The following is a 20,908-nucleotide window of genomic DNA, read 5'->3' as shown; positions in this document are numbered from 1 at the left end:
TTAGCTACATTATAAATACTTTAAAACATTGTGGACGGTTAATTTGGTTATGACAGCTACATTAAAGATATGGAAAAAAACATGACTTCGCGAAACTTCAGGTTTTGGCTCTCTCGTCTGTGAAAAGAAGGCTTCCTCATTGGAAGGGTGATTCGATTTAGTTGAACGGCAGTGTAGAATACGCTTATTAGCGCTCCACACTGCAAGTTGGTCGAGTGCCAACGGAACTCCGTCACGAGTTATAAGTGTTTCTCGTGTTCAGTCGTGCGTTCGTTGAGTTGGCCAGACTGCGTGTGATTCAAAGCGCGCGACCTTGGACGGGCTGCAGCTGTCACGTGCGGCACAAGGTCATTAGATATCTAATGACCTTGCGTGCGGCACTACCAGTGCACCAACTGCACAGAGACGAAACCACTGTGTCTATCCAAGCAGGGCGGCGTCAGGCAGAAAACTCGCTGCGTGCATAAGGTACTGTAACGTGTGTGGTGTTTCCTCGGTGTAGCTTGTATACGCAACACGTCGCTCCAGGTCATTGATACTGTATGCATAGAAGTATTGTGCATTTGCTCTGATCTATTTGAAAGTCAACATTCGCATCAAACCACTCTGCGATACTGAGATTAAATGAATGTAAACAATTCCTTGTATTACGCGCAGTTAAGTTGGTAGCGAACTATAGAAATTCTCATCACTCATCCTTAGTTTACAGTGCACATTTTCATAGACTTTTACTCTCTTTTTCCAGTTTACGATATCTGCTATTAGGTCTGTCCTTGTTTCTGTGCGCTCTCAAGGTAATTAGAGTATGTGCTCTGTTCTCAAATTCACCCAAAGAGCACAAAAGTTTTAGATACATCTTTATTATGTAATTAAAATTTTCTAACATTTGCTTGATAAATTTTATCTTGAATAAGAATTCTCGAAATACAATTTCTTTTTGTATGTAATCAAGAGCATCATATGAATATATTCTATTCATACTTCTAAGGAAACATAACTCAAAGTCGCCACCTTGGTCCAATTTATTAGATCTTTTAATTTTGACTTTTTAACCATAGCTCAGGGATGTGTCGTCACTAAATTGCAGACATATATATATATATATATATATATATATATATATATATATATATATATATATCCTTTATAATCATTGTTTCAAAATTCGATTTTGTTTTTTTAATTATTTGTTGTTTTAGCTATTTCCGACCACATTTTCCCAATAATCTATGCTTTTAAACACTTTAAAATGGCGACCTTCATGGTATTCCTTATGCGAACGTGATTCCTGAATGTTTGGTAAATTTTTTAAACTATCTCCTCTCGTCATTTTCTTCACATTAAAGTGCATCAAGAAAGCTTACTTTTAGAACGTCTTAAAACTTACCTGCTCTTTTTTTTAAATAAAAATGGTTCAACAATATTAACTCTCTGGCTATTTAGCATATCTCAGTGTAAGTACATTCTGGTTGCTTTTGATAAGGCTTTTTTTTTTTGCTTCAAGGGAATATACTAAACCACTTTTTTGTCCTTGTATTTGGATTGAAAAGGCAATTAATCACCTTAAATGATGTGAATAGGTTTAGCTTATGACCCAGAAGTACACTTCTTTTTTAAGTTTTAAATCTACTTAGGTTCAAAGTAGGGTGATAGCAGGGTCCCCACATGGCCGGTGCTACCGTTGCTATGGCAACGGGGCCCATGGGTCTAGGGGGCCTCCGAAGGAGAGAAGAAAAACTTAAAACAAAGAAGTAGATAATTTTAAATAAATCATAGAAAACAATTAAACAGTAAGGTCTAAATTTAGTTACCGATGAAATATTACACCAGAGTAATATTATTCGGAATATTATGCTGTGCGCACAGAACGTGTCTGAATCTACAACTGTAACAAAACTACCACCAATTGACGTAACACCACGTTGACAGTGCAGAACACTTACACTCATTTATTTGCCAATATTCAAAATCAATTTACGTTGACAATCAAAACACTGACTTAAAACTAGTTTTAATGTGTTTTAAAAATAATTGTGAAAAGGTAAAAAAATATATAACTAAAACAATATACATAAAGAAAAAACTTTTTTTTTCTCTGTTACAAAAAAAAGGGGGGGGCATCATTACTTCTAGCAACGGGGCCCACAGAATGATGTGGGGGGTCTGGGTGATAGTCGGTCAAAGAGTAGCACTAACAAATGGTGTTCTGTGGTCCTCCTGTGTAATGAAAAGCGTGAGATGTTCTGCATGTAGACCTCCGTAACGAAGTACGGTACATCAACTATTCTATAATAATAAGAGGGGGTTTTTTTGACACGAATTTCCGACAGGAATACGAATGTCTTTAATCTCGGGTTGGGTGTCACTTCGGCTGACGATTCGACACCACTTAACACTCGTAAATAATGAAAGCTGCAGAGTTGAAGTAAATATATCTGAGTAGAGCAGACTTTGTTCGTTTCTTTACGTATGACTCACCCGGTTATCATTCGCAGTAATGACGTAATGAGCGTTAGTGGGGGGGGGGGGGGGGCGTCGAATAGAAGTCTGTGAGGGCTGTCACTCCGAGAGTAAAGACCGTTCAGCGTGAGCGAGCACTGAGTGGTGCTAGTTTATTGTAATAACTATAAAGTTACTAACTTTGGTTTTGGAGCCATTAATCGCAAAATGCCTAAGCAAAAACAGATTATGTTTAAAATTATTTAAAATTCAGACAAGTGTGGTAGGTATCGAATGAGGCAAAACGTAGCCGAGAGAAATGGGCCAGTGGGGCGAAACGAGCCCCCGAACGAGGCGCGAAATTTGCGCAATTTGTCGCAATTTTTCTGGCGTGTTCGCCCGACCTTCAAGTAAGACGTTCATCGAATTCACGTCAAAAAAAATAAAGCAACATCAATTTTGTTAAATTATTTTATTTATTTCATACACAGCATACCCGTTCAGCGCGATGTAAATTCATGAAACAAACTCCTGACGGCTGTGGTCCAGAATACAGCCTACCCAGAATTTTTTTAAATTTCCTGTTTGCCACGTAGTGCTGAGACGGTAAGGCTTAGAGTCGTGAAATTTGCTACATATATTCTCCAAGGATGAGGGAATGGTGTTCAATTTTATGCGATAGTTTCAAAATTGTATGCAATTATTTATATATATTATATTATGAGTGAATAACGTATAATCTCTGCCTATTGAATAAAGTAGAGAACATAAAAAAAATGGGTGCTTGTACTTATGTACGCGCGTGAGAAGTTATACTTCTTTGGCATCATTAAAAAATAGTTTTTAATTGTATACAAATATTTAATTACAATATAATAATAAATGGGCTGGAAAAAGATATTCAACACAGTCAATAAAGTTCTGTTTAAATTTGAAAAATTAAATAAATAAAATTTTTAAAAATAATAAATATATATGATATAATTTGTACTAAATATTATAAGATTCTTAATTTTAAATATTTATTATTGATTATTTTATATTTTTAAAGAAAATAAATAAATTTAATAATAAATTCAAAAATTTAATTTTAATTTATTCATTTTTTAAATATTTATTATTTTCTTAATTTAATATTCACTTTTCATTTTTATCAAAAAGTTTTCATTAAATTTGTTCATTTATTTTTATAAATATGTATTATTTATTCAATTTAATAATAAATATTAAAAATTAATATTTTAATTTGATGTTCGATTTTAATTTTTATCACAAATTTTTTATTAAATGTTTTATTAAATTTATTTCTTTATTTTGTAAGTATTAAATAACCAATAATAAATATTTAACATTAATAATTTAACAATATCTAGTATTAATTATATTAAATAATAATATTTTAATTTATATTAATAAATAATACATACGGATAGTTAACCTCAATTATATTGGAGCACATGAAACAGTATAAAGGCACAATTTTTTTTTAATATTTACGAATAGTATATAATATTAATCAAAATATTCCATTAAATCACTACTGAATATAATTTATTAGCACATATATAATTCGCACTTGTACGAAACTAAAACACGTGTTGTGAATGTATAAACCAGAAACATGTGGATAAATATTATAAATATGAAAACAGTGATCAGAGGCGACGAGCGTGCCAACATGCGCGACTAATAGAGGTTCTATTTCTATTTTGTTGGTAGCTTTTTTTCGAGACTTAATGAGCGTTTTAGCGGGCAGCTTCAACCTGTTAATTTTGTGTTACAGTGATGCGCGCGCATCTTAAAATTTCACTCATCATTTTTTCATAACGCGCTTAAAGAAGTATAACTTCAAAAAAAAAATATTTTTTTAACACCATGTTTGTTACAATTGTAAGAAATTTTTTGGAGCATACTTACTTTTAAATTTTATTCCTTCTTAAATTCAGTCATTTGAGACTGTAATGATTTCAGTCAATTCAGTTTCTCCTGTTAAATAATGATTGGTGTTTTGAATTGATAATTTTTTTCCAAACAGAATGTGTAGGCCTACAATTGTAATAATACTGTCAAAACACACAATTTGATGGTCTTAGAAAAATAAAAAAAAGAGTAGAATTTTAAAATGTTAGAACTTGTTATAATTAATGAGAATACAAAATAATAATGATTGTAATTCTAATAAGCCAGGTACAGGTATCAGTCTGACAATAGTGTTCGTCATTAGCCTGCAATGTAAGCGTGAGACAGAGGAAAGCCAGTCCATTCCGAGGCCCGAACAGTTATAATACGGGCAATTGTTTACGTTAAGTTAGCTACATCTTAAATAGGTATGTTCTAACCAACCATTAAAATTATTGTACGGAATTTTTAATATATCTAACCTAACAATATATCCTATCTTTAAATACATTTTTAATGTAACTCTCTTAACCTAATCATTATATTTATTTAAAATCATATGGTCCATTGGACGAATAAAATTAAACAAACACAATATTAAAAGTATTTTTAATGTCGTTAACCTAACCTTACAGATCGTTCTCACGATATTACAAATTTGTAATATTTACAGTTAACCTTAAAACTAATATTTTGGAATTTAAATTTTCAGAAAAGCGTCTTTCCTTAAGAATTACCAATGTTTTAACCAATCAGCACGATACTTCTAACAAAATGCCCTGTAAATGTAATTTAGAATTCAAATCTTCGACGTGTTGATTTTAGATAAACTGAAAGATAAAAAAAACCGAGGGGAGATAACCATTATGACAAACATACTACCTGTGGATTTTTTTAATGTGCGGCAGAAATTGTCTAAGAACTTATATTTAAAAATTGTATTTTTTTTTAGATGTGTGTTAAATTTAAGGTAATATATGTTAATACCGTATATTGCATACCATTATTATTCACCGCTATCAATTGTGTTAATAGTTTGATACTGCCTACTAAAATTCCATGCAAGATATCAAAAATAAAATAATTCATAAGTGTATGAAAATAGTATTTGAAGCATGGAAGTATTATTCGACTTTTTACCTCCATGATTTGCATATACGACCATCAAACTTCAGTTACAGAAACCAGCACTGCAGCGCTGTAATCAGGATTCGGTTAGAGCTGGGATTAGTCCCCACTTATATATTCTATGGATTTCCGCACCGTACGAATTAAATTTTTTACATGATGCTGTAAAGGAGTTTATTTGTTTTGCTAGCATCCGTGTACTCATATAACGCGAAGTATTAGACAGAAATTTAATTAATATGATAATATTACAAAAGTTTGTTGTACACATGCAAAACAATTAAGACATTGAATTTAAGAAGTTCTTTGCTATTTGTTGGGAAGTTTACAATACAATGAAAGGCTTTTGTTGTAATGTATTGTTTATTATATAGTGTAATTCGTAAAATATTAATGTATTTCTGACCATTTACCATGTGAAACCAAGATTAACCAGGCCATCTCGCGAAAGTACCTATTTATAAAATCAAATGAACCTGACATAGTATCCTAGAAGAAGGTATGTAAGATTATAATTATGTTATTAGAATAACTATAAATGGTTTCCTTGAATTATGGCAAGTTCTATGATTTCTGTTTTCAGATTTTATTTTAACGTAAAACAATAACACATAAGGAACCTCTGTATTTCGATTAAACATCGCAGGAGGTAAAATATTTTGGGTAGGTATGTAGGCTTAATCTCGTTTACTCTCGCAAACTCCTCCCCCCCCCCCCCCCCCAACTCCATTTTTTTTATCTGCTCAACTCTTTTCAACGCATCTCACCTCTTCTCTATTTTCAAGGCTTCTTAACTCTCCCCTACTCCTCTACTCTCTCCAACTCTTCTTGGCTCTCCTCTGGCCCTCTACTCTCCTGCATTCTTCTACACTCTCTTCAACCACGTGGTTGGAAATACATCCCATGATTACTAACCTAACTGCTTCCAGGTATGTGTTGTTTGAAAATTTAGTGCAGAAACATAAGTAGGCTACCTACCCATCAGCCCTCAACGTATTCTTCAGTGCCTTTCGTAAACAAACGCCACTCGGATATCTTGAGCGGATTTTAAATCGTGTGTTGTTTCTTGTAAAGCTCTGCGCGCGGGCAGGTGAGGGCCCAGACCAGAGGCAGGCAGGCAGGCAGGCAGGCAGGCAGGCAGGCAGGCAGGCAGGCAGGCAGGCAGGCAGGCAGGCAGGCAGGCAGGCAGGCAGGCAGCACCCCGAGTAAACCCGCTCCGCAGACACACCTGTGCTTCTCGCGGCTCTGTGGGCGGCTATAGCCGCTTTCTGCCCGACCAACTTCCTCGCCAGCGATCTCAACCCCACTGCGCCTCGTTGCACAACAACATATTTTAAAATGTTTTCACACCAGGTCTGTCGTCACCACGACAGTCGAAAAAAACTCACAGAGCGACACGACTAGGTACAAAACTGTCCTGCATTAAGTGGATGTTTATTTGAGGATATTTGTTTTCAATACATTCTTGTGCAAATCCAAAACCTAAAGTAATCTCTAGATTTTATTGAACTTCGATCACTTCCATTGGAAGCATCCGGTCGCAAATATCTGGCTGATAACTTATCAAACCCATTTGTCTTGGTGAGCGGCTATGTTGCTCAATTATTGATTTATGACATCTGTCACACTTTCAGATGCCCGTAGCTGAACGATATGGAGAGGACCTTGGCCGGATACATGTAGAGCTTCGCATTTTTCAACCTGTGGCGTAACAAATTTCTTATCAACGCCCTCGTTTTCAGGCTGGTGAGTTCAGCCTGTGGCTGCGTCCGATACGAACTCTTGTCTAAAATTTTAATCGAGGACATCACGTGAACACGCGCACCTTGCCTGAGATGAGGTTACCGACACCGTTAATTGGCTGGCGTTCACAGGAACATCTTTTGAAGGCCGTTTAAGCTTATAAACCACCGATGTATTCATTCAAAACTTTTGAGAAATGAAAATTTTTAATATGCGATACCTAATTCCGTTACTGGCCGCACTATTGAAGTTCCCTAGCTGGCGAAGGCCGAACTCTACTAAGCAATGACTTCGCGACGCGCTCAGGAACACCCGGAGAGTACGCTCATCCAGTAAGGCTCACCAGTCGACTACCGCACTGAGCACTAGAATTTTCTTTTTTTATCGTACACCTTTTCTCCTATACACACATATGCATACATACCTACCTACATACACATGTACACACATTCAAGTTGCATGTGCTTCTAGAAGTACGCCACAATAAATAGATTTCAATGGCTACCCACTCAAAGCTATCGATCTATCTTTCCCAGGCCGCACATATCCTACATCCAAGCTTATGCAGTTTTCTTGGTGCATCTGTAAGGCAGGCGGCCGGCTCCCAACCCGCCATCTTCGCACCTGAGGAACTGGGGTGTGTCTCCCCGAGCTAGCAGTGACCACAGGGGCACTAGACTTGCTGACCTCAGGCGCTCGGTTCAATGCGACGGATACGTGACTCCTGACGCTGCGATCAGCCAGTCCGCTCTTTTGAAAAAGTTTCTCACTAAATAATTCAGCCCCAATCGACTCTAGTGTTTCTATTCACCTAGGCTTGTCTATCTCTCCTCCCTTGTGGCTTGCTTGTATTCAGTTATCGCATACAGCTACCTTAAAGATTAAAGTTCGTTGTGTTGTGTGCTGTATTCGTGTGTTTAGTTGAAGAGGATCTACCGCCGAGTACTAACGTAGTTCTGGGGAATGAGAACCTATTTGGGTTGAATTGGTTTACTATTTTAAATTGCCTTGATGACCTACATGGTACTACATAATTGAGAGTTTTGTATAGTTGTTTTTTTTTAACAATGTGTATTACATTTCAAGTGTCCTGCGCTCATATTAATAAAATTTCATTTTAGTTCTTGTTAGTAATTTCTTAATTTAGACTAGATTTGTTGCATGCTGGTTGAAAACCACAACTATTTCTCCACGTCCCAATTTCGGAAATTACAATAACAGCAACAATATGCATAGCACCTAATGTTTCATTCAATAAAGAATCTGTTGAATGAAAAAACCCTAGAAATGTATCTAAGATGTATTTAAAATTACATATATTTAGTTTAAAGAGAAGACTCTGTCTGGAAGACATTCAGATACGTAGAAAATTTTTATCTTGTGTTATTAATTAATTTTAGTTATCAAAATCTGGCAGTATCTGAATTCGAAGCCGTAAAAATTAGACGATTCACAGACATCCGTTTGTGGTAGACAGAAACTACTACTCTACTGAGGCGTGAGACATTATTATTTACGAGCGAAATGTCCTTGCAACATTCCGAAGAACATTCACACATACCCTGTCAGTGAAATGCACGCTAGTTGTGCAATCGCTGACGTAATTCGTTTAATGTTACCGTGTGTTACTATTTTCTAGATAGCACAGTCACGAGGGTTTGAGCACCTTAATTGCTTACTGGCGACTCTCCTAGGCCACCGGCGATACGGCTGTCTGTCATAGAGATCCACTGGAATAATCCGACGGCCAATCACAAGTCATGTACTACAGTAGTTCAACTTAAAGCATGAAACATTAAATATTAGTCTTCGCACTAATTGGTTACAAAGTTGCGAGCTGTGTCATTCTCTGGAATGCTAGCCAAAAGCTTGGAATGTGTCGTCTAGCTTACGAACTTTGCTCTCGGATTAGATGTGTCATTGCGTGAAGCTTCTTTGATTACTAGTGGGATCGCAAGCAAGAAACATGGCGAATGTTCCGTGGCTGGCAAGTTGTTCTGTCAATGATCCATTATAAATCCAAATTAAACTAAATCCTTTCCATTTCGTAAACATTGCGCGAGAACACCTGGCATGGGTTTGCTCAACTGATCATGTTGTGCTTGGAGAAATGTTTTTTTAGGGGTAGTTAGTTGTTTGATGTGAGAAGAACGCAGGTGTGTTTACCGAGACGTGAAAGTCATTTAAGTCCCAAATAAATTTTGTGAATCGCGAACTGTAGCACAGGTTGTAAAATCTAAACCAAAATTGTTTTTACTTCTGCTTGAGTCCAGCTGAAACGAGCATAAATATTCTTGAGTACCACTCAATGTCATCGGGGAGTGTGTGCTGGAGTCGACGCCGCGGAGGCCTGCTCGGCTGTGTTCGGGCTGGACGGCGCGCGGTGCTGGTTTGCAGAGGCTGCAGCGGCTGCAGAAGCGCTGTGTTGTTTCGGGCCGAAGCCCGGCCGAGCCTCACCACCTCCACCTCCTAGGTCTGAACCCGTCAGGGTGTACCAGGAGCACTAACTTTTCTTCTTTTCATCCAGGTGTCAGCTGCTGTTTTGCTGGGCACCTGGATGTTTGCCATGTTTTTGGAATGGCGTGTACCATTCTTCTGCCTCGACCAGGAACAACTGCTGCGGCAGGATGGCGGTGCCCGAGCTGATCCGCAAGAAGAGGGACGGCGAGGCGCTGAGCGACGAGGACGTGGCCCAGTTCGTGCGCAGCGCCGTCGACGGCTCGGCCCAGGACTGCCAGCTGGGCGCCATGCTCATGGCCATGTACCTGCAGGGCCTGAGCGACCGCGAGACGGCCAGCCTCACGCACCACATGGCGCACTCGGGCGACGTTCTGTCCTGGGACCCCGCCTGGAGCGACCTGCTCGTGGACAAGCACAGCACCGGCGGCGTCGGCGACAAGGTGTCCCTGCCGCTCGCCCCGGCGCTGGCCGCGCTCGGCTTCAAGGTCGGTGCGAGGCTGCTCCGGCTGCCTTCCTTCAGCTGCTGCCTGCCTCGCTTCCGCTTGCTGCCTTCCTTCTAGGGTCCTGTGCCTGCTAGCTGCCTTACTTCCACTTGCTTCCTTCCTTCTAGGGTCCTGTGCCTGCTAGCTGCCTCACTCCCATGTTACACTACCACTAGCTGCCTTCCTTCTAGGGTCCTGCACCTTCTAGCTGCCTCACTTCCAGGGTTTATTACCACTAGCTACCTTCCTTCTAGTGCCCTGTCCGTGCTAGTTGACACACCTTCAGGTTACACTACCACTAGCTGTCTTCCTTCTATGGTCCTGCACCTTCTAGCTGCCTCACTTCCAGGGTTTATTACCACTAGCTACCTTCCTTCTAGTGCCCTGTCCGTGCTAGTTGACACACCTTCAGGTTACACTACCACTAGCTGTCTTCCTTCTATGGTCCTGCACCTTCTAGCTGCCTCACTCCCAGGGTTTCATTACCACTAGCTACCTTCCTTCTAGTGCCCTGTCCGTGCTAGTTGACACACCTTCAGGTTACACTACCACTAGCTGTCTTCCTTCTATGGTCCTGCACCTTCTAGCTGCCTCACTCCCAGGGTTTCATTACCACTAGCTACCTTCCTTCTAGTGCCCTGTCCGTGCTAGTTGACACACCTTCAGGTTACACTACCACTAGCTGTCTTCCTTCTATGGTCCTGCACCTTCTAGCTGCCTCACTCCCAGGGTTTCATTACCACTAGCTACCTTCCTTCTAGTGCCCTGTCCGTGCTAGTTGACACACCTTCAGGTTACACTACCACTAGCTGCCTTCCTTCTAGGGTCCTGCACCTTCTAGCTGCCTCACTTCCAGGGTTTATTACCACTAGCTACCTTCCTTCTAGTGCCCTGTCCGTGCTAGTTGACACACCTTCAGGTTACACTACCACTAGCTGTCTTCCTTCTATGGTCCTGCACCTTCTAGCTGCCTCACTTCCAGGGTTTATTACCACTATCTACCTTCCTTCTAGTGCCCTGTCCGTGCTAGTTGACACACCTTCAGGTTACACTACCACTAGCTGTCTTCCTTCTATGGTCCTGCACTTTCTAGCTGCCTCACTCCCAGGGTTTCATTACCACTAGCTACCTTCCTTCTAGTGCTCTGTCCGTGCTAGTTGACACACCTTCAGGTTACACTACCACTAGCTGTCTTCCTTCTATGGTCCTGCACCTTCTAGCTGCCTCACTCCCAGGGTTTCATTACCACTAGCTACCTTCCTTCTAGTGCCCTGTCCGTGCTAGTTGACACACCTTCAGGTTACACTACCACTAGCTGTCTTCCTTCTAGGGTCCTGCACCTTCTAGCTGCCTCACTCCCATGGATACATAACTTCTACCCGACTCACTTCCAGCTTTGCATTACCACTAGATACCTTCCTACCAGGGTCAGATCATCGTTCCCAGTGTTACATTATCACTAGTTTCCTTTCTGCTAGTCCCCTGTCCCTGCTAGCTGACTCACCTTCAGGGCTGCATTAATACTAGATACCTTCCTTCTGCATTTTAAATATATATTAATTTTTATTATTATTATTATTTTAAATTTTCTTTTTGATTTTTTACCCAAAATTCATTTATTGATTTCAGTAAAATCAAAGCGGTTGTTGGTCAGATAAAAAAGTGTTATTTTGTTATTACAGGGAATAATCTTAGTTCTGAACACCGTTTATGCAATCGTTCCTTTACTAAAAATTTAGACTTACAAAAGAGCATAAGCTTATATTATGTGCATGATTTACATGGTATGGTCACAAATCAGATCTGAAGATTCCTGAGGGGAGAAACCCACAACCACTACTCTGTTTACAAGCTTACAAACACCTCTACAAACACCTGCTCATACACATTTAACAGCACGGGCCTTTTTTTTCACCTACATACTGCCACTGCTTAACTGGATATCATAACACCATTATTATTATTTTTTGTCCTATCTTACTAAAAATTTTGACACATAGGACCCTGCAGTTCCTGTGTTTATCGTGCAATGTTTTCTAGGGAGTTTTTTTTTTTGGGGGGGGGGAGGCAGAATCATATAATACCAGTTTGAAAAATATGTCTTTTAATATTTTAAGTGCGTGTGTTGCATATTTAAGTGGTACTTATGTGTTTTAGGTTCCTATGGTTTCCGGACGAGGCCTGGCTTTCACTGGAGGAACTCTGGATAAACTGGAGAGCATCCCGGGATTCAGAGTGCAGCTGGAAGTGCGCGAGCTGGAAGAGTAAGAACCGCAGTCCTCCATGACACACGTGTACTACACCAATAGTTGACTATAATTAGCTTTATTAACAGTTGGGCAGTGCAAACCTGGTCAGATCATGATCAAAGTCGCTGCAGGAAAAAATAATTGGTTGTCTGTAAAGTCGGTTTACGGACGATAGTTCAACGTGACAACGTCGTAACAAAACATTGATGAAATGATTGCATACTTTTATGAATAAAATTGAATCATTTTTATTTTAATAATAAAGGAATAAATACATGAAATTATACTGGTAATCAGATTTTTTTAAATGCAAGAATAATTAACCGTTATTGCCGAAATTATTGTTGTAATAAGCAATGAATCCCACATTAACTTTTCACTTCACTTTATAAACAGTCCAGTGGAAGAGAGATAGATGCGGCGCAAACGTACAATGAGCGTAGCGGGACACAGCGTAACGGAACAATGTGCGTAACAGGACACTTTTTCGTGCGTGCAGCCGGCGTTCATCGATTTATTAAACGTTTTCACGTCAAAAATGAAGAGTGAAACCGGGGCGATGCAAGGACGGATCGCGTGGATGAAGGAAACGGGGAGTACCTCGGAGGGGACACGTGATGTCTCTGCAGCATCTGTCACGCTCGCGTAGTATCCGGGCTGTGCTGCTCGCTTCCTGGGAATGTACTGCTCGCGTCCTGGGAATGTACCTTTCGCGTCCTGGGAATGTACCGCTCGCTTCCTGGGAATGTACTGCTCGCTACCTGAGAACGTACTGCTCGCGTCCTGGGAATGTACTGCTCGCGCCCTGGGAACGTACTGCTCGCGCCCTGGGAATGTACTGCTCGCTTCCTGGGAATGTACTGCTCGCGCCCTGGGAATGTACTGCTCGCTTCCTGGGAATGTACTGCTCGCGCCCTGGGAATGTACTGCTCGCTTCCTGGGAATGTACTGCTCGCTTCCTGGGAATGTACTGCTCGCGTCCTGGGAATGTGCTGCTCGCTTCCTGGGAATGTACTGCTCGCTTCCTGGGAATGTACTGCTCGCTTCCTGGGAATGTACTGCTCGCGTCCTGGGAATGTACCTCTCGCGTCCTGGGAATGTACCGCTCGCTTCCTGGGAATGTACCGCTCGCGTCCTGGGAACGTACTGATCGCGCCCTGGGAATGTACTGCTCGCTTCCTGGGAATGTGCTGCTCGCTTCCTGGGAATGTACTGCTCGAGTTCTGGGAATGTACCGCTCGAGTCCTGGGAATGTACCGCTCGAGTCCTGGGAATGTACCGCTCGAGTCCTGGGAATGTGCTGCTCGCGTCCCGGGAATGTGCTGCTCGCGTCCCGGGAATGTGCTGCTCGCTTCCTGGGAATGTACCGCTCGAGTCCTGGGAATGTGCTGCTCGCGTCCCGGGAATGTGCTGCTCGCGTCCCGGGAATGTACTGCTCACTTCCTGGGAATGTGCTGCTCGCTTCCTGGGAATGTGCTGCTCGCTTCCTGGGAATGTGCTGCTCGCTTCCTGGGAATGTGCTGCTCGCGTCCTGGTAATGTACTGCTCGCTTCCTGGGAACGTACTGCTCGCGTCCTGGGAACGTACTGCTCGCGTCCTGGGAACGTACTGCTCGCTTCCTGGGAACGTGCTGCTCGCTTCCTGGGAATGTGCTGCTCGCTTCCTGGGAATGTGCTTCTCGAGTCCTGGGAATGTACCGCTCGAGTCCTGGGAATGTACCGCTCGAGTCCTGGGAATGTACCGCTCGCGTCCCGGGAATGTGCTGCTCGCGTCCCGGGAATGTGCTGCTCGCGTCCCGGGAATGTGCTCGGAGGAAGGCGAGAGGGTGGACCGGCTCGAGGATGAGGACGGTGTCTCGCCAGGGCGCTGCGGCAGGCGGGCTGCTTCATCGCCGGGCCGACGGGACGCCTGGCGCCGGCCGACAAGGAGCTGTACCAGCGCCGGGACGTCACCTCCACCGTGGACAGCGTGCCGCTCGTCGTGGCCAGCATCGTGTCCAAGAAGGTGGCGGCGGGCGCGCGCCTGCTCGTCATGGACATCAAGGTGGTACTGCCGTGCCGTGTGCGTTCCTTCCAGTGCTGCCCTTGCTTTGGCGTGCTTGGCCCTATCACTGCACAACTGTTTGTCGTCAATTTATACTGTAGTGAAGTTCTTTTTATTATTATTATTTCTAAAACTTTGTGTTTTAGTATGGTAACATTTTTGATAATTTCGAAAATTCATTTTCTTGTATTTTCCCAAGAACATCAACTGATAATATTGAACTCTTATTTTTAAGGAGACGTACCTGAAAGACGCTTTATTGGTTTCGACCATTTTAGTCAACATTTTTTTAAGTAATTAAAATTAATAATTAAATAATTAAAATAGAACGTAGCACATAATTTAATGGAAATCCCTGTAAGTAATAGTGTCTCGCTGCTGCAAATAGTTTTCCTTCTGGAACAATAATTAATAGGTTTTTTATAATTGACTTCAACTGTAATAATAACTGTTAATAGACACAATTTAATAGACTTATAATAATTAAAACATTTGAATATAAAAATGTTTAAAAATTTATTATAGGCTAGTTAACTATTGTGAACATATCAAGATTTTTAATGTTAACAAGCAAGGTAGCATCAAACTTGTAAAAAGGGCACCATTTACTGTTATCTAAAAGTGAGAAACACTTTGTGTGTAAATTAATAGTTCTCGACCATGTAAAAACCTAATTAAATTTTTAAAAAAAAAGTCATTTCAAAATTTTTTTGCACTAACATATAGTTTGTTTAAAACTCTTTGAGCTGTTTGTGGTAGTGCTCTTTGTTCTTCGGTCGGTAGGTGGAAGGAGAATGTTAATAATAATCCGATGTGCGAAGCAGTTGTATTTAATAGCAGTGTTGCTGTGACCGAAGGAGCTCGTGGTGTGTCGCAGGTCGGTAAAGCTGCATTCTTCAAGGACGTGAAGACCGCCCGCACTCTGGCGCACAAGCTGATCAGGGTGGCCAAGGACCTGGGACTGTCGGCGAGGGCTGTGCTCACGAGGTACTTGCGCCCTTGTCTTGCCAAGCCCCGTGCTCTTGGTTGCATGCTTCGAGGTTATTGCTAATGCGCATGAAGTGCAACTGCAGTAAGGGTAAGCGTCTCTTCAGCTGCGAGAAGTATCGGATCCAGAGGGGTGGCTAAGGGGCTCAAGCCCCCTCCAAAAGCATCTGGGTTGTTTTAGTGTTTGCCTTGATAAAGTTTAGCCTCAGCTGGGTCAAGCCCCTCCCAAACCAAATTCCTGGATCCACCACTGAGTGTTTGCCTTGATAAAGCCTAGCCTCAGCTGGGTCAAGCCCCTCCCAAACCAAATTCCTGGATCCACCACTGAGTGTTTGCCTTGATAAAGCCTAGCCTCAATCTGGGTCAAGCCCCTCCCAAACCAAATTCCTGGATCCACCACTGAGTGTTTGCCTTGATAAAGCCTAGCCTCAATCTGGGTCAAGCCCCTCCCAAACCAAATTCCTGGATCCACCACTGAGTGTTTGCCTTGATAAAGCCTAGCCTCAATCTGGGTCAAGCCCCTCCCAAACCAAATTCCTGGATCCACCACTGAGTGTTTGCCTTGATAAAGCCTAGCCTCAAGCTGGGTCAAGCCCCTCCCAAACCAAAATCCTGGATCCGCCACTGGCTGCGAGCTTATTATGAGAGACGAGCTCATGTGACTTGACACGGTTGTTGGCTACTGCTGTAAACAACCCGACGATGGGGTTGTGCGGATAAATGGTGGGTATGAAACAGCACCACAGATTCCAAAACTTGTGTTTATTATTTTGCAAGTGGATAGCTACAGAACATTAGCAACTCTCGTTTTTCTCATAATGATGAAGGGCCCGCCGGCCCCAACATACGTACTCTGCTGGCGAAATGTTCCATTCCAGGTCGATTAATCTAGATTGTTCATTTATAGCCCGGGTTGATGGCAGAGTCACTATTTGGGGTCTTGGGTATACAGTGATGGCTAACGACACTGTTACACGATAAACATAAATTGTAAGAAACCGTTTACAACTTATGAGATAGACTGAGAGACAGCACGTAAAAGCTGTGTGCATTTAGAGTTTCGTGACGTTAATATTGTAAACTGTAGAAATCTTACAACTTTGTCGTAACCGATGCAGTTGGCACATTTATAAGTTACGAATTACATTGCTTTTTTATAAATGCAATAAGTGTTCGTTATTTCTCAACTAGCGTGCTTAAGAATCGTGGTGAGATGATGGTTGGATCGATTCGGAAACTTGCTTGTAAGTCCAGCCTTGGGGCGCTGGTGGGGTGGTTTTTTTGCGGTGGTTCGCCGTCGCCTTCCTCATCATGACGTATGGCGAGTGCAAAATTCTGAGCAACCACAGAACAGTATTTTGTAACAGTTTGTACGCTGCCTAGTCGTCACGAGTTCAGCCGTGAAGACACTGGCAGCTGCGGGAACCAACAGGTAGTCGGCCGGCCAGCCAGGGCGGTCTCGGAACCAAGAGAAGCAGCTGTACTCAGTCAAGAGCTTTGAATATATATACTGTATAGAAGTCGCCAGCCCAGGTTAAAATTTCTGATGCGGTTTGAGGTAGTTGGTTAATTCACCGCCGCAATCGCCACCATCTCTAGGGCATCGACTTGTGGTGGTCCCTAGCGGACAAGTGTCGAACTCTTCAAACACCCCTTCCCCCTCCCGTTGAACGAGCTTGAGCTGAAGTGAATGATGGGTTGGGGGGGGGTTGCGGGGGAATGACAGCGGGCGACATTGCTGCGCTCTAACGTGTAAATAACAACTAAGACGATACAGGGCGTTACGGCAGCGCACTGCAGCGGTGAAGTTCCCAAGCTGCTCATCATACGCTCCTGAAAAACGTGGAGTAAATCCTATCCACTCGCGACTTCTATACAGTATATATGTTGAAAGGTCAAGAGCGAGGCGAGTGAGTGGCGAGCGAGTGAGTGTGTGCTGCCGCCCAGGATGGACGCGCCGGTGGGGCGCGCGGTGGGCAACTCGCTGGAGGTGGCGGAGGCGGTGGAGTGCCTGCGCGGGGGCGGGCCGCCGGACCTGGCGGCGCTCGTCGCGACGCTGGGCGCCGTGCTGCTGATGGAGAAGGGCCGCGCCGCCTCGCTGGAGGAGGGGCAGGAGGCCGTGCGCGCCGTGCTGCAGTCGGGGGCCGCGCTGCGCCACTTCCGCCTCATGCTGCGCTGCCAGGTGCCTTCTGCCTTCTGCCTTCTGCCTTCTGCCTTCTGCCTTCTGCCTTCTGCCTTCTACCTTCTGCCTTCTGCCTTCTGCCTTTTCCCTCCGCGCCTCTGGGTGTAGTCCTGCCTGACACGGCCCACGCCCAGAAGCCAAGAGAATGTCACTGTGATGATTGAGGGCTCCGCCTACCTGGTCACACAGACTGTGCGCAGAGCTTCAGGAAAAAAACGCGATTACAAAACTACTCGAGATATCCGAGTGAGGTATGTTTACGAAAAGCATTTAAGAGTTCGCTGAGGCCCGAAAAGTACTTTTAATTATGGATCATTTTTTTAAACTGTATTTCTAGAAGAGTTAAAATGGCTAAAACGCATGTTTTCGGAGTAATATTTAGGCGTAAAACAACCAGTACAGATTATTAAAAGCACTTAAGGGACTTGCATTACACCTTTACCTTCATTTATCGGCCATATAAAGTTGCGGTCACCGCTAAAATTTCACAGTTATCATGTGACGACGAGAAGACTACGCGTCAATTCAGAGCCTTGCGCTTAGAGGCGATACCGCGCTAGAAGCACCAGCGAGCGTCGCACTTATCATCCCGCCTCACTAACACACATACACCCCTGACTAGGCGGGCCCTTTAAGACGTTATACCTTAATGGAGTCTTGGTATGCTAATATGTACATATTATTTAGATTATTACACATTGATATGTACAGTTAGGTAATATTTCTATCCTTTTCAGTTCTTTTCTCGGATTTCTATTTTTGGTTCAAGTTCAAACATTTGATTCCTTGAAATACCATTGAATTAAAATAAGTTTTATTTTATTATAATTGGTCTCTTTTGATGCTGTTTCATGTCATTTCACTACATTTAATTTATTTCATTGCATTTGGGTGTATAAATTCATTTTGTTGATACATTGGTTTTTGAAGTAGTGATCTCCTTAAAAAAAAAAAAAAAAAAAAAAAAAAAACAATTTCCTCGAGTCGTTGAGCCCGTGTGTGTGGCACAGTATTGCAAGTTATTCATAAAACCATAAACCGAACAATATATTTTTTTTATTTCCTACATTGCATTAGTACTCGGTAATCTACGTCAATCAGATTATTCCGACCTTACGGCCGGCATCCTCACGTTCCCCTCCCACGTGTGCGCCCTTATAGGGTTCCAGATCCTTGTAAATAGATTCCCGAGCCATTGAAAGGAACAGAACTGTTAGGGCTCGCTCCCTTGTAGGGGAATGAGAGCTTCGGCAACGACCAGAGGGTGGACGCATGTGCCTCTGTGCCGCAGGGCGTGGCGGAGCGCGCGGCGCGCGAGCTGTGCGGCGGGGACCCGTGGCGCGTGCTGCCACGGGCTCCGGGCGTGGCGCGGGTGCTGGCCCCGCGCGACGGCTGGGTGGCGGACGTGGACGCCCTGGCCGTGGGGCGAGCCAGCTGGCGCCTGGGCGCGGGCAGGAGCCGCGCCGACCAGGCCGTGGACCCGCGCGTGGGCGTGCTGGTGCTGAGGGCGCCCGGCGAGCCGGTGCGCGAGGGCGAGCCCCTGCTGGAGGCGCACCACGCCGGCGCCTCGCTGCCCGAGGACGTGCTGCGGGCCCTGGAGGCCGCCGTCACCGTGGCCGGCGCCGACCCGGGCCCCGCGCCCTCGCCCGTCCTGCAGATCATCTGAATAAACACCCTGGCGTCTCTAGCATTCTCTGTCTTTCCCTTTCAGTCAGTCAGCTCGACAGTGCGATACCTTCGCCAGGGGCAGGCGTTCTTCGCGAGAAAAAAGATGTAAATGCTCATTAGACTGCATTATAGTATGCCCGTCTCGACAGTGGGATACAATCGACATCGTAGTCGAAGAAATCTTACCATGGCTAAGGGCAGACATTTTTCACGAGAAAAAAAAATTAAAAATTTATATGTCAAATAGACTGCCCGTGCCAGACGGCCCTCTGGCAATAACCATTTGAGCCATTGTCTTATGTGACTGGGCTAGTTTACTTCCGCACTGAATTATGGTGAATAGTGTTCTGTCTGTAGACATGTACTGGTAACGGTGTCTGGCATGTAAAAGACCCATCCTTCTCCTAACCAGGATCATGCCCTAACGGGATCAATTGCCTGGGGGAGTATCGATGTCAATTAGAGGTGTGAACCTATGTACATGTAGACATGTACCTGGAAAGAAAGCACAGACGGGGGCCAAAGTATTTTTTTTTTAAATCTTCCCTAGTATCAAGCCCCCAGCCATGACTTATGATATGGTAAAGTATTTTCTTTCGGTGACCTAGGAGAACCATGAAGTACAGAAAGTAGATTGTTCGGACCAGAATTCATAACCGCGGTCCTTCCGGGTAGTTATAATAAACGCAGAATTAATTCCATGACCTTTGACTGTAACACCTTATAGGTCTAAAACAACGTTTATAATTAAAGGGTGTCCATTTAAAACTCTGGTTTAATTATTTTAAAATAAATCCTTAAAATTATTTAATAATAAAAAAAAATTTAAAGTACCTGTATGCTTACAACTATTTATTTCGTTGCTATATTAATGAAATGAAATTCATCCCGTTGATCTCAGATATTGGATATCGTGTAGGAACACACAATGAGGGCAATGAAGGAGGCCGAAAAGCACTGAGGGAACTGTGTCCTGGGAAACTCAGTGACTAATGGGGATTGTAACCCCTGTATATGGGTATGGGGACCCGTGACTTACAAACTAAATGGGAATAAGAAACCCCTGTACATGATTTTCTCTGTCCACAAGAAGCCGAAGGCGCGAGACAAAGCTCTGCACACACTGACTATGGATCAGACGAAAGATAATAAATTTATTTCTTGCCTGAAAGGCGAAGTGAACATCAGTCCCGGATACCTACATTTATTGACTCACTCAGGATCAATGTTCAGACTGTAAAGGTTGATCAGACCAACAGGCTGGAGCACAGACACCTAAGAGGGAATTTTACCCCTGAGTTAGTTCGGGTTCGAAACCCGAAAGATCAACGAATTTCGATGAATAATGAATAATGTAAAAAGATTTAAATTATGGAAAATTGACTGATATTATATTTTAGTTATTAATTAATTTTAATTAATATTTATCCTTGCACTCAAATTTAATTGATAAAAAATACTATAAGTAAAATCGTAACATGATATATTATGATCCTGAAAAACTACCTTTAAATTAATTATAATTTCGCTGTCGGAACTTCCATGGAGGGCAAGAAAGTTCACACTACCTGAGAGGGGATTTGAACATAGAAGCTCCGCCACAGGTTCCGTCAACTCGTACTCGATAT

The 20,908-nt window shown here is 42.9% G+C and overlaps 1 protein-coding gene across 3 annotated transcripts; it reads left to right on the top strand.

The window, feature by feature from the left end:
* Positions 1-343: 343 nt before the first annotated feature.
* Positions 344-19,302, top strand: LOC134532592 (thymidine phosphorylase-like). 3 transcript variants are annotated; one of them, XM_063369155.1, is made up of 7 exons: positions 344-468; positions 9,836-10,154; positions 12,309-12,415; positions 14,263-14,443; positions 15,321-15,430; positions 17,378-17,612; positions 18,904-19,302. In XM_063369155.1, exons 2-7 carry the CDS (start codon positions 9,837-9,839, stop codon positions 19,276-19,278), a joined length of 1,326 nt encoding a protein of 441 aa, XP_063225225.1. In that variant the 5' UTR covers positions 344-468; position 9,836; the 3' UTR covers positions 19,279-19,302. The 3 variants fall into 3 exon arrangements, with proteins under 3 accessions (XP_063225225.1, XP_063225224.1, XP_063225227.1); XM_063369154.1 differs by having other exon boundaries at positions 346-468; positions 9,818-10,154; XM_063369157.1 differs by lacking the exon at positions 344-468 and adding an exon at positions 9,246-9,682 and having other exon boundaries at positions 9,818-10,154.
* The last annotated feature ends 1,606 nt before the right edge of the window (positions 19,303-20,908 follow it).

The sequence above is a fragment of the Bacillus rossius genome, chromosome 6, assembly GCF_032445375.1.
Source record: "Bacillus rossius redtenbacheri isolate Brsri chromosome 6, Brsri_v3, whole genome shotgun sequence".
Classification (NCBI taxonomy): Eukaryota; Metazoa; Arthropoda; class Insecta; order Phasmatodea; family Bacillidae; genus Bacillus; species Bacillus rossius.
Note: the sequence above shows the minus strand (reverse complement) of the source record. Positions and strands in the feature narration are given on the sequence as shown.